At 44.9% G+C, this 12,445-nt stretch overlaps 2 protein-coding genes across 2 annotated transcripts; both read right to left on the reverse strand.

Annotated features, from left to right (window-relative positions):
- Window positions 1-1,415: 1,415 nt before the first annotated feature.
- pgap3 (post-GPI attachment to proteins phospholipase 3) lies at window positions 1,416-7,389 on the reverse strand. The gene is made up of 8 exons (XM_053414462.1): window positions 7,173-7,389; window positions 5,794-5,891; window positions 5,544-5,696; window positions 5,329-5,391; window positions 4,700-4,761; window positions 4,173-4,309; window positions 3,773-3,977; window positions 1,416-3,637 (listed from the first exon to the last, which is right to left on the reverse strand). The coding sequence occupies exons 1-8, from the start codon at window positions 7,387-7,389 to the stop codon at window positions 3,574-3,576; spliced, it is 999 nt and encodes a 332-aa protein (XP_053270437.1). The 3' UTR covers window positions 1,416-3,573.
- Window positions 7,390-8,387: 998 nt separating this feature from the next.
- Window positions 8,388-11,944, reverse strand: mylpfb (myosin light chain, phosphorylatable, fast skeletal muscle b). The gene is made up of 6 exons (XM_053413792.1): window positions 11,620-11,944; window positions 10,967-11,065; window positions 9,854-10,034; window positions 9,522-9,600; window positions 9,383-9,431; window positions 8,388-9,287 (listed from the first exon to the last, which is right to left on the reverse strand). The coding sequence occupies exons 1-6, from the start codon at window positions 11,620-11,622 to the stop codon at window positions 9,186-9,188; spliced, it is 513 nt and encodes a 170-aa protein (XP_053269767.1). The 5' UTR covers window positions 11,623-11,944; the 3' UTR covers window positions 8,388-9,185.
- Between the last annotated feature and the right edge of the window lie 501 nt (window positions 11,945-12,445).

Consider the following 12,445-nt stretch of genomic DNA (forward strand, 5'->3'; position numbering starts at 1 on the left):
TTCTTTACCAATTGTTTTTTTTGCTTCATTGATTTTTATAAAGGGAAATTTCCATGCCAGGCAAGATTGCAGTGCATCTTCTTCTTTTCTCATGCCCTTCACTTCGCCATCACAAATCAGGAGTTAAAGGAGGAAGAATAACGTCCATTCATCCCAATCTGTCCAGTCTCCCCACCCACAGCAGCCGAGGGTCAGAGTCCAACGTGGTGCACAAGGCTATCAGGAAACAACAAAAAGTTACTGACTGAGCCAGACAGAACACGAGTCCCAGGCGAGGGTTAGTGGTTGTGCTGGTGTTTAAATGTTTGATTCCCACAATAATAACCCCAGTTGAGTTCCACTGTGGCCTTCAGGGGACGGAGCGTGTTCAGTATACTGGGTGTGCGATTTACTCATTTTTTTAATTAATTCAATAAAGTGTATTGAATTCTTAAGAAATAGTAAAACCCATATAAACACAGAGAAGGGTTTCAAATAGTTAGCTTTTATGTTTTGGACGCATTAATAATGAATATTTGTTTGGGGGCTTCACGGGTAGAAAAGCGAGGAGGCTTGTGATACTGTGTAAAACTCATAGAGCTCAAGGACAACGACTACACATACTGAATAAATGTTTTGTTTTTTTTAAATGTGCAGTATCTTCTGACAGTTCAATTTAACAGGCATAACAAATACAGACCTTGGGATATTCATGACATAATGACAAAGAATCTGTGCGTTTAATTCTGGCACAAGGTCAGTAAGACCTTCAGATGGCTGTGGAAAAAGAGAGGAAGGATTCACTTCATTTACTCTGGACTAAATTGTTGTTTTTACAGCGTTACTTAAAGGTTCAGTGTGTAGAATGTGGTGACATCTAGTGGTGAAGTTGCATATTGCAGCTGAATAGACCTCACCTGACCCTCCCCTTTAAAACATGACAGATAACCTGTGGCAGCCGTGTGAACATAAGTGAAAACATTACTAGTATTATTTTATATTCAATTTCTTAAATCAGTTTTAATACGAGATGCCTAAAATCTCATACATTTCGACTTTACCTTTTGGTCCATGTCCCATCCAGTAACGTGGAGAAGGTGGGGTGTATGTACCAATACTGTCGCCAGCCACCAGGTGGTCATCCAGACGCTTTGGCTTCTCCTTTGGAGCTGTCTAGGGCCCTGAGCTGAGAGGGGGGGCCCCCTGAGAACAGCTGATTACATTCATCCATAGTGAAACCCCCCCCACAGTCCATGATGGGCTCCGATGGTGGGAAACCCCCCCACCCCAACAAAACCCTCTGTCAATAACTTACTGCTCAAAGATTAGTACTTTTAAATGTGTGTGTATGAGATGGTGGGTGTTGCACTTCAACTTGAAATTGAAGAGACGAATCACATCATCATGTCGGGGGAAAAACCACAGCAGAGCCTGAGTCCTTCACAACAAAGAACACTTTTATTTGTTCGACTTGTTAAATATTTTTCTCTTTTTGGTCAAAAAGTCGGTGCGAGGAGGAGGGAGGTGCCCTCGGGAGGAGAGGTGATGGGGCGCAGGGCAGCAGGCAGGGGGCAGCAGATGGGTATGAGACTGGTTATGAGTCAGGAGGAAGAAAGAACAGTGAAATGTACAGAGCACAAAGTGGAGTTGGATGTTAATTCCTCCAGAAACAAATAACTTCAGGTTAATTCTCTACAGTGGACAAAGTATTTGCAGTTTTTAATAGATTAGTGATGAAAATAGATTTTGCTCAAATGGGCTTTTCAGGTGTTTATTGTCCCATCGACACCATTTCACAAATGTCCAATACACAATAACTGATTAAATACACCTTTGCCAATATGAGCTATTTATTGTTTCTGGTCTACTTTTTGCCACCAGGACCAGTGACGACCTCTCCATGTCTTTTGTCCTCTGTCTTCCCCCACCACCCCCCCTCACAGGCTGTCAGCAAAGCTAAATTTACCCATCGTCTCACACACGCATTCACGCAGCGAATGTCCAGCACACACACTTACACATGAGTACTATTATAAAAGGGTCGAGCACAATCTAGCTCACTCCCTCCCTCAAACACACGCACACATAATCAGTGTATCATGGACAAAACAACACAATGTCCAGTCAAGGCAACGTGTACACACAGAGTGGTCATTGTTCGCATTCTCACACAGGAATACAACGGTAGAGGCAGTATTTCCAAAAAAAAAAAAACGCATGTACAGTACACACACACCCATAAAGTGCACATATGGAGGGGAAACTCTGAGGGGTGAAGATGGACACGGTGGGAACTCAAGAGTTTTGCTGGAAGGAAACTGATTTCATCCAAACAGTGGATACATGGTCTTGGACAAGCAGGTTGTGATGTAAGGCAGGCAGTATGTAAGGCAGGCATGGCGGGACGTGGAGTGTTTCACATGATGGGGGCAGTTTTCTGTGAAGCAGCTGGTTGTGTGTGTCATTCTGGGGAAGTACTGCAGCGGCAACCAAATCAAAATAATGGACGTCAAACGCCTGAACAATCTTTCTCGCTCACACACGCACCTGCATGCACGCACACACACACACCTCCTACCTCCAGAATTTATTAGGAAAGAAAAACACTTCCTGTTGCATTGTTCTTAAATCCTACCTCACACTCAAAGGCAATCCAGGTGAATTAAATAAACACTTTTATCATCATCATCATCAGAAATACCCCAAAATACCCACATTAAAAGTCAAGTAATCAAAGTAAAAGTGTCAACAGAATAAAGCACAAATAGGTCGACAAGAGTGGAAAATTAAAAAAAAATGCAGCTAAAAGGAGAATCTAAAATGAGAAAGACATGAGAAAGAAAAGCAGCGATGGAAACAACAGAGGCACGAAAATAAAGGTGTGATGGTGAGAAGAGAGGGAAACAAATACACAGTCAGCTAGAACGGCCTCCAAACATAAACCCCCTTCTCACTCTCTCTAGATCAATCTGCTGGCAGTCAGCCGACCCCCCTCAATGTACCCCCCCTCCCCAACACCCATCGCTGGGCCTGCCAGTCCACAGTTGGCATGGACGGACCCTGGACTCAAACTGTACCAGCCAGAAACAGGTTAACAACAGCCTGGCAAGTGATTTGGTGCCATCTATTGTCAGCGACAGCAAACTGCCGCCTGTGCAGATACAAGAGGCTGGTGACACGTAAGCTCAAAAGGTAAAACGTGGTTTCAGGATCAATTTCAAAAGCAACAAAGAGTCACAGGAAACAGGATATTGATCCGCAGCGTCACAAACTGGTTCTGCTGTGGCAGAGAATACAAAATATTTTCCCATCATCCTGTTTTACAATTGTGAGCGATGGCAAAAGAAAGGTAGCACACATGTGAGAACAAGGCAAAGTTAAGAAGAACAAGTATCCACGGTGATAATTCTCATGGAAATAAATACAAGAAATTTCCAAACAGGATAAATGTAAACAGAGGCTACTTCGATGGAAGTCATAGCGGTGTCATGCATGTCATCTGGGAGGCTGAGCTACTTCCGTGTTTGGGTTTCCAGCGGCCCCGGTCGCAGGGGAGTGAGGGCGTCGGCGTGGTGAAGAGGCATTGGGCTCCTCCTACTCGACTTTGACACCCATCTTCTCTGTGTTCAATAAGTAGAGGCTGTCGTCGATCAGGAAACTGGAGGAGGAGCAGAGTAAGGATGAATCATCAGGTATTTATCTCTCTGTCACTGTTGCTTTTTATTCTCTCCCAATATGTTTTCTCTCCTCAGTGACACTATGAAACAAAGAGGTTGCAAATGAGCGGTCGAACCTGTAGAAAAGGAAGTGCACTGGGATGGTGCTGAGGTGCCACACTGCATGAGCATCCAGAACCCAGTGCATCGGGGGGAAGTCCAGCAGCTCCAGAAGGGCCAGGCCGTGAAGCAGCACCACCACCAGGCCGCACTTCCACCAGTACGGCAGCGTCCGCCGGTTCTGCCAACACCAACACAGCCACCACAGGAGGTTCACCATACCTGGAATGATAGAGAGAGAGAGGGAGGGAGGGAGGTGGAGTCAGGGAGCATTCGAGGAAAAGTAGCGGGAAAAATTTAATTATTCAACCGGTAGAAATTTAAAATCAGTGGAGAAATTCAGCATCCAAGCTCCGAAAAATGACACAACCATTAAAAACCAACTGTTACGAACAACTAAGTACAAAAGGGGTTTACCGATGCTGACGTTAGCAGCCATGTTGTAGCCGTAGTCAAAGCTGACGAAGGTCAAGTAGGACACGTGCGAGGTGAAGGCCAGGATGAGCAGGACTCCCACCATGCTGGAGACCCCGGGTCGCCTCAGACCCACAGTTCTGTCAAAGAGACGAGTGAGACCAGAGTGAATAGAAATAACCTTACAGGAATGAGAGTGAGACTAAAATGCTCATGATAACAGAGAACACTTCTTTCTTCTTTTTTTTATCTGTCAGGCTTCTTGACTTTATTAGTGGTTTCTATTAATGTAAATACTCACTAATCTGACCACCTGTTTAATCATTTCTGGACGGGACTCATTAACATAAGGGACCACAAAAACAACTGATTCTATGATTCATGTTTTACTAACTGTTACCTGAATAAACAGGTGAACACAGAGAACCATCATTACCACAGGCCAAACAAACAGCCCCGTCCAAACAGGCATCATGAACAAAATTTGATTTTACACCAGTCATCCATATTCCCCGTGTGTTAGAGCTCACCTGACACAGCACAGGTAGATTGAGTAAAGAATCACCGCTGTTGCACAGAAATAATCCATTTTCTGAAAGAGGAAAGACATTTAGTGAAGTCAGAAATCAACATCAAGGATCAAGAAAAACTGACTGTTGTTAAATATGTAAAAGAAAATACAGAGCAACAGCTGGGAGGGGGGGGGGGGGTTAGGGTAACAGCATTAGGATGTTAGTGATTAGCTTAACTCATTAGCCGATGAGCACAACACTGATCTCAGCAGATGGCGGTGGGGAAGACAATTCAGCAGTTAAGAGGTTTAATTTCCAATTAACAATTAATGAACTGGTCCCCTGTTAAGTCAAGTTGCTTGTCTAAGTATTGGAAACTCTCGCTCTCAACAAGCCTCCAAATAAGCAAGAAGCTGCCGCCAGCAGATAAATATTTTATTAAGTAGTAATTACAAACCAACTGGAGCTATAAACGCTGAGAGAGGATTCAATTGACATTAGTCAGATGGATTTACCCGTGTCGCTCTCTTTCTGCTGACGATGCTTTAACTCTGACTGACAGGCTGCTGATAAAAATGTATTTTTTAAACGACTTCCACTCAATGAACATAAACTTAAAGAAACTCTGAGAACCTGATTTCCATTACCTCAGTGAGATACGTGTCCCGGGTGTGAAACACTGTTGACCAAAACCAGGCGTTGAGAGATACCTAAAGAAAAGAAACACACAGGCCTTTGTCACATAAGATGCTTTCAGACATTTACCAAAACCTTGCTGCCGGCCCTCTAGTAAAATTTCTGGAAAAATGATGGTGAGCAAGTGTTGGTGTAAATGACGAAACTGAGCACATCTCAGACCCACCAGAGAGAAGGCGTTGATAGTGCGGTACATGGGGCTCTGGCGTGGCACCATGCTCCGATAGCGCAGCAGCATGAGAAGGCAAGCCAGGCCGTTGAGCAGAGAGGCCAGGGCAGACGCTGGCTCTTCAAAACACAGGAAGCGCGTAAACGGCCACTATAAAGAAAAAAATACATAAAAATATGTCAGCAATATTTTTTGATGTGAATCTGATATAGAATAATTTCAGATTTAGGTTTTAGTGAACACGAACCTTGCCGTGGAACTGGGGGACTCTGTAGCCCTCGGCCTGGTAAAGACCCACGGTGGTCCACATGCACTGGTAGCTACAGTCATCACGGCAAGTCCAACCTGCAACACAGGATCAACAGAGATGCTGAGGGGGTCAGAGATCTGCTTATGTCTCCAACAAATAAATTTGGATCCCAAAGTAAGTGAAACCAGTTATGTTAAGGTGGTTATTCTGTTACTCGTCGTGTTTGCTCATTAATAGTCAGGTCAATTTAACTGAGATAGAGATAAATGGCTGTTTAAGTGGGATAAACAGGTATTGTTTATTATTTTAATTGATTGTACTTAGTTTGGTAGGTGGGGCTAATTATTTCAATGTCGCCCCTGTGACTATGGTTTGGGAAACACTGGAAAGTAATTTAGCTTGTGTACTTTAGTAATGTATTGTTGATCAATATAAGATATACATATTTATTAAGGTCAAATATGACATCTGTGATTGTAAAATACACGCAAATTATATCACTATTGAACCTTAATTATAGGTATTTCTTGTTGTTGTATTGTATATCCCAGCCTAGATTACTTTTTTAACTGATTTGCCAGTTGTTTTTTTATTGATTGTTTGATTAAGATAACAAAATAGGGGAAAAGGGGGGCATCACAATGTCAAGGTGTCAAATTGCTTGTTTTGTCCCAGCTACAGTTAAGATAAGTTAAGATAAGATACTAAGTAAGTTAGTAAGTAATAATAAGTAACATGCAATACTTAAGTGTAAGGAAATATAGGGAAAAACAAGACAAATACGTGCTTTGAAATATAAAAATCACAATCACGAGCTTGAACAAGAGGACGTTGAGTGTTCCTTCTTGAGAACTGAACATAACTTTGTGATTGACTGATAAGCCAAAGGTTCCGCTCAATTTCAGTTTACTTTGCTGACAATTAAGTCCAATTTTTAAACTTCAAGTTCAGATGGAAACGCTAATTTAATAGATAAGAGTCTCTCTACTGAACTTCTCAGTCTCTTATTAGAAGTGTCCTGCTGTTGGATGTGGTTTGAAATCTGTCACAGTGCCACCACCACACATCTGCTAATGACTGATGGTTGCACGGGCCTCTCCTGGCACCTGACCCAGCCGGTCAAACTGGATTTGACAGTTTCAACCCAGTTCGTCACAGATCAGCACAAGTTTCATGCAGACATCCGAGGCAAGGACTAAAGAGTTGTGAGTTCTGAAGCAGCTCCAGCAGAGAGCACAGTGAATACAGTGCAGTCAGCTGATGACACGTGTAGTAGATGTAAACATGTATATCATCACGGGGGGGCAGAAGCCTCCAGGGTGCTAGCCAGCTCCGTTAGCCTGACCCACCTGGCGGCAGCAGCCGCTACCTCTCACCTGTCAGCGCCATGTACTGCGGCTGGGCGGACTGGAAGCCCCGCAGCCGGGCTCCGGTGCAGTTGGTCCGGACGCACAGCTTCACGCAGTCCCGGTACACCGGCTCCTTGTCGCCCTGAGAGGAGCGAACCGCGGTCACCGACAGCAGGAGCAGGGCGACCGCGGCCAGCAGAGCGGGGGGGCGGACAGATGTGCAGCGGGGGGACGCCGAGGCCATGGCGGGCGGGCTGGTGGTTCTCTGCCCGGGCGGGACTCGCGGAGGAGCGGCTCGGTCTTCCAATGCCGCCGGTGCTCGTCAGCGTTGAGCCATGTTGGGTTCAGGGGAGACGAGCTGGGCCGGTTGTGTTGAACTGGGACTGTGGGTCCGCTGCCCCCTGATCACACACGCACACAAACACAAACTGCTTCCGCTTTCTGTCTTCAAAATAAAACACGAACTCTCCCCTGTTCTCTCTGCTCACCTGTAGATTCACGCCCAGATATTATTCTGTGCTTTTATTTTGAGGCGTGAACGTGTTGTTCCCTCTGGTTTTACTTCCGGTTTCGGTTGGTCACGTCACCTGGTCACGTGACTGCCTGATCTTTGAGGTTAGATATAAATATATTTGAAATGGTCGTTATATAATACTTTTTACTATCAAAAATGATAAATAAATAATAATAATATCAAATAATAATAATAATATGTCAGTAAATTTAATTCTCAGACAAACTTGAATATCCATTACTCATTAAATAAATTAATTCTTCTGATTCTGAGACTTTCACTCTTGGCCTGCGTGAAAATCTGAAAATGACAACTGTTTTACACTTATTTGAACTGTTTTATTTTGTTTAAATTTCCCGATCAGAAGTGGTCATGTTTGCAGAATTTGATCCAGCAACCCATTATTGACAGAATATCAGAATCTCAACCTGTTCTCATTTCAATCGTGGTTCATGATCCACAGGGAAATGTGTTGTATGTATGTATTCTGTGTATGATTGGGTGTTTTCATTACTAAGGCCCACTCTCTTGTACATTTATGGCTGATGCAGCATGGCTCTGCACTGATGTCGGGACTATAAATAGACTTTAAAGCTCAGAAGTTTTGGCCAGAAATGACAACTATTAATCACCATTAAACTGATCCTATCCCAACGTTGTGCAGTCAGCGAAGTGACCGGTCAGTCAGCTTTCACCCACAGCCCGACTCAAACCAAGAGACAATGGCGTACAAAAGATCATGTATTTTATTTGTCTTTCTTTATTTGTTACATTGGAGGCGCAGACAACAACAGGAGGGGAAACACCAGTGAGAGGGAGAAAGAAGAGTCCAAAACAAAGCGGTTTTACTTTTGTTTATTTCTTTCCTCACTCCTGCTCACCTTCTTTCACCATCTCTTTCTCTATTTACATTTATTTTCCTCTTCTCACTGCAACTCTTCCTTGTATACATGTGTATAAGAGAGGCAGATTTAATAAGAGCCGGGGTAGGGAAACTATTATAGCACAGTACTCCCACTCTTTCACTGTGCACCCCTCCCTCATACATTTGCAGGGACAAACCCGTAAATCACTCTGTGTCAGGTTGAGACTAACAGGGCACACGGGTCAGGTTGCTCACTTGTTTCAAGCAAGAACCGCCGCCGCACCCTGAGAGACGCTCCCTGACTGACCGCCTCGACGCAGAGGAGCAGAATGAGTGACGGGAGGAAAAGCAGGAGGAACAAGAGGCAGGGACAGAGATGGAGAGAGAGTTTCACTGGCACAAGATTATCTTTTATTGAAAAATAATCCCATGGTCCCCCTGTTGGTACTCACACACAAACACCCCCACAGCCTCCATTCCTCTCACTGAGGATCTCGATAAAGGAGACAAGTCTTTTCGTAGTGAGCTGGCAAGCGGAACGAGTGGGCCAGGGCGCGAGCGTGTGCGAGGACGCCTGGGTGCTGGAGAAGAGGGAGTGAGTGGATGCTGAGGCGTGAAGGGGCTTGAACGGAGGTAGAGGTCATGAGAGAAGGGGGACAATTTATTCCTCCTTCTCTTCTCCGTGTGTGATGACGTAGCAGATGTTCTTGTAGTCAACATTGCCGGCCACATCAGGGGGGAAAGCCGCCCACAGGTTGGTCATCTGCAGAGGAGGAATTAAAGATTCACAATCCTGGACAACTGAGGAAAACAACAGAATGTGAACCCCGACGGGGAGAGAAAGACAGAACAGCTCACCTCCTCAGCAGTGAACCTGTCGCACTGGGTGGTCAGGAGCTCCTCAAGGCTGCAGGGGAAAAACAAACATGAGCTGTCGTGTCCAGATTCAAGACGAAGAGACGAAGAAGCTGTGAATTAAAGTGAAAAAACAACTCACAATTCCTTCTTGATGGAGCCAGTGGCCTCGGGGTCCAGGACCTTGAAAGCGCTCACGATGACGTCCTCGGGATCAGCACCTAGAAGACCAGAAAGCACCATTAGTTGTTAAGATAAGAGTAATAAATGTGAGGAAATATCAAAATATAAATAATAACTACAAAGGAAATATTTGCAGTGAGTAATGGATAAAAAAAAATCTAATTTATATGAACTGCGAATTCATTGGGCAGGTCCGAAGATAAACGTGCCCCTTGGAGTTCCAAGTACTTGATGAAATAAGAAAAGGAAAATAAATAAGAAGATCTGCGTTAAATATCTGCGTCGACGCACCCTTCAGCTTCTCGCCGAACATGGTCAGGAAAACGGTGAAGTTGATGGGGCCGCTGGCCTCCTTCACCATGGCCTCCAGCTCCTCATTCTTCACATTCAGTTGGCCCATGGTGGCCAGCACGTCCCTGAGGTCGTCCTTGCTGATGATGCCATCTCTGTTCTGGTCGATGATTGTGAAAGCCTGCCAGGGAACAAGTAAGACGACACCTTTAATCTACAGGCTTAGCTCATTAGGAATAAAAACACACATCCTCACATTTCTAACGAGGTCCTTATCGCTTGTGATAATTATTTCCGTGCGGGAGCCGGCCAACGCAAACGTGTCAACGTGGCGCTGTTATCCACTTCTCGGCCCAAGTAGCTGGGCGCAGCAGCCAGTGAAACCAAAGATGGCTTTGGAAACCTTTTGGGACTTGGCAGCTGGTCCACCACTTGTCTTTCTAAGGTGTTAAAACGGTCTAGGAATTTGAGACAAGCCCCTTGCGACATTTAAAGAGAAGGTATTGATTACAGCTGTCCCCCCCCCCCCCACCCCCCCTCCATACCCCTTGCTGCGTCTCATGACAGAGCAACCTGCGCCAAATATTCTTTCACCTTGTGTTGCCTTTAAGGGATCAGCTGACCGACTGCAGCCATTTTGTTCTTTTATTTCTACCTGGATACCAACGTAAAGCCCCCTAATAAAGCGTCAACATTTTGCGCCCCTTTTTCTTCCCTGTTTCGACTCAACGTAAGATCCACAACCTCTATAATTTGCCTTTGTTCTTTGGACCTTGATTGAGACTCTCCTGCTTTGAATTTATGTCACTGCCCACCAGCTGTTGGGCGGCATTCCAGTGGGGTCACAGAGCGACTGTTTCCAGCCTCAGTGGCAGATTACTGAGCTGCCACCGGGGAGAGGTAGCTGCCGTCACCAGAAAAGCTCTGATTTACTGTCCTGTCACGCTGACGAGGACGATCGGGTCTACATCTCTCTGGAGCTTCCTCCGAGCCTTATCTCTGAGGTCAAACGACAGCGCCACTAAATGTCCCTCTTCTCACACGACCCAAAAGGACCTCAAATCTTAAATGCTAGAAAAACTTTAAGAGATCATTTGAGGAAGAGGACGTTACCTCCTTGTACTCCTGGATCTGGCTCTGCTCAAACATGGAGAACACATTGGAGGATCCACCCTCACCCTGCTGCTGCCTCCTCTTGGCCTTCTTGGGTGCCTGGGAAAGGATGAGAGGGAAAATACAATTGAAACAAACAAAACATAAAACAAAAAATACATCCTGGCAATCTCATACAAAAATATAAAGATTAACGGATTAACAGCTGTGTGTTGTCAAACACCAAAGGATGCACAGGTGCAGATTTAAGATATTTCTACGTCCAAATTACTCAAACAAATAAAGAATAGCCCAAAATAATTATTAAATTGTTGTGATTTTGCCATAAGAATCAAAACATTCTTGGCAGCAGGTGATTTGTTTTCTGTGCAAAAAGAAATCTGAGTGTTTTAAATCTATTAGTTTCGGGTTAACGACTAAATCAAATCTATGGGGAATATGATGTTAAGGCAATTATCCCCAAACAGCTCGTTTCAGAGTTTAATCCTGAGCCAAACTTCGGATCAAGCCAGCAGGTTAAAGTAAGACTGGGTCCACATCCTCAGCTTAAGAGACGTTTGATGGATGTTGGTAATCCAGACAGCAAATGCATCAAGTGATGCTTTTCACCTCATCAGATCCTAGATCCCTAGAGACCGTTCTTCCACACTCACCATCTCTCAAGTTTCTGGGGTTGTTGTTGATGGTCAAGAAGAGAAGCCTACGCAAAGACGATGTGACTGACATGTAAGCAATGGACTCTAGGGGCCTTATATACTAGCCCACGGGGGGCTAACTTTAGCCGCACCATCAGGTTTGGCAGGAAAACAGAGCCGGAGGAAAGTAAGTGAAAGAGGGAGGAGCGAGGAGGTTGCGGGACGGATCGGCTTACCGATGCTCCGAAATAGGCCACTGGAGTCTTGGAATGAGGTGAATTCAATGCCAACAGAGGCCTGACTTTGGTGACATCTGTGGACTAATATGGCCAAAGTGACAGACAGGACATGCTGAGGGACAACTGAAATCCCCCCCGCCCAATACCCTTCTCCTCCTCCTCAGGGGTCTTTGTCGTGGCTATTTTGGTTTTTGATATCCACTGCGAGAGAGAACAAACCCCCAGTGCACGATGACAGGTTACCGCTGCCGCAACCGGGAAAGTTATCCTGCAGTCAGCCACACTTTCTACGAATTAAGGGTCCTGATCTCCACAAGGCGCTGACGTGTAATTGCAGTTAACATATCCGGGAGTCATCGCCTGTCCAGATGAAAGGTTTGGTCTGAGGTTTGGTCTCACTAAGAAGCGGGGATTATAAACAGTCATGAAACTTGAAATCATTTGGCCGATACGCTTTGGTCCCGCTCCAATAATGACACTCGACTACTACTAGTCGTCCAGCAACAAGTGACCTTTCATCAATGAGAAACGTAAACAACCTTTTAATACTGACACAAGTGGTGGAAACACTTTGTTCAATCCATTGTAGATATTTTACACACAGA

Source organism: Pleuronectes platessa, chromosome 21 (assembly GCF_947347685.1).
Source record: "Pleuronectes platessa chromosome 21, fPlePla1.1, whole genome shotgun sequence".
NCBI classification, from domain to species: domain Eukaryota; kingdom Metazoa; phylum Chordata; class Actinopteri; order Pleuronectiformes; family Pleuronectidae; genus Pleuronectes; species Pleuronectes platessa.

Bases quoted from the DNA above. Each gene is read 5' to 3' on its own strand.
- pgap3 (XM_053414462.1), bottom strand. From the start codon at position 7,389: ATGGCCTCGGCGTCCCCCCGCTGCACATCTGTCCGCCCCCCCGCTCTG. The intron at 4,762-5,328 runs GTAATGGAAATC...TTCCTCTTTCAG, and splicing joins GGGACACGTATCTCACTGAG to AAAATGGATTATTTCTGTGC. The intron at 3,638-3,772 runs GTTCGACCGCTC...CTCCTCCTCCAG, and splicing joins GTGCACTTCCTTTTCTACAG to TTTCCTGATCGACGACAGCC.
- mylpfb (XM_053413792.1), bottom strand. The intron at 9,601-9,853 runs GTGCGTCGACGC...CTGGTCTTCTAG, and splicing joins GTTCGGCGAGAAGCTGAAGG to GTGCTGATCCCGAGGACGTC. The intron at 9,432-9,521 runs GTGAGTTGTTTT...TTTCCCCTGCAG, and splicing joins GGCTCCATCAAGAAGGAATT to CCTTGAGGAGCTCCTGACCA.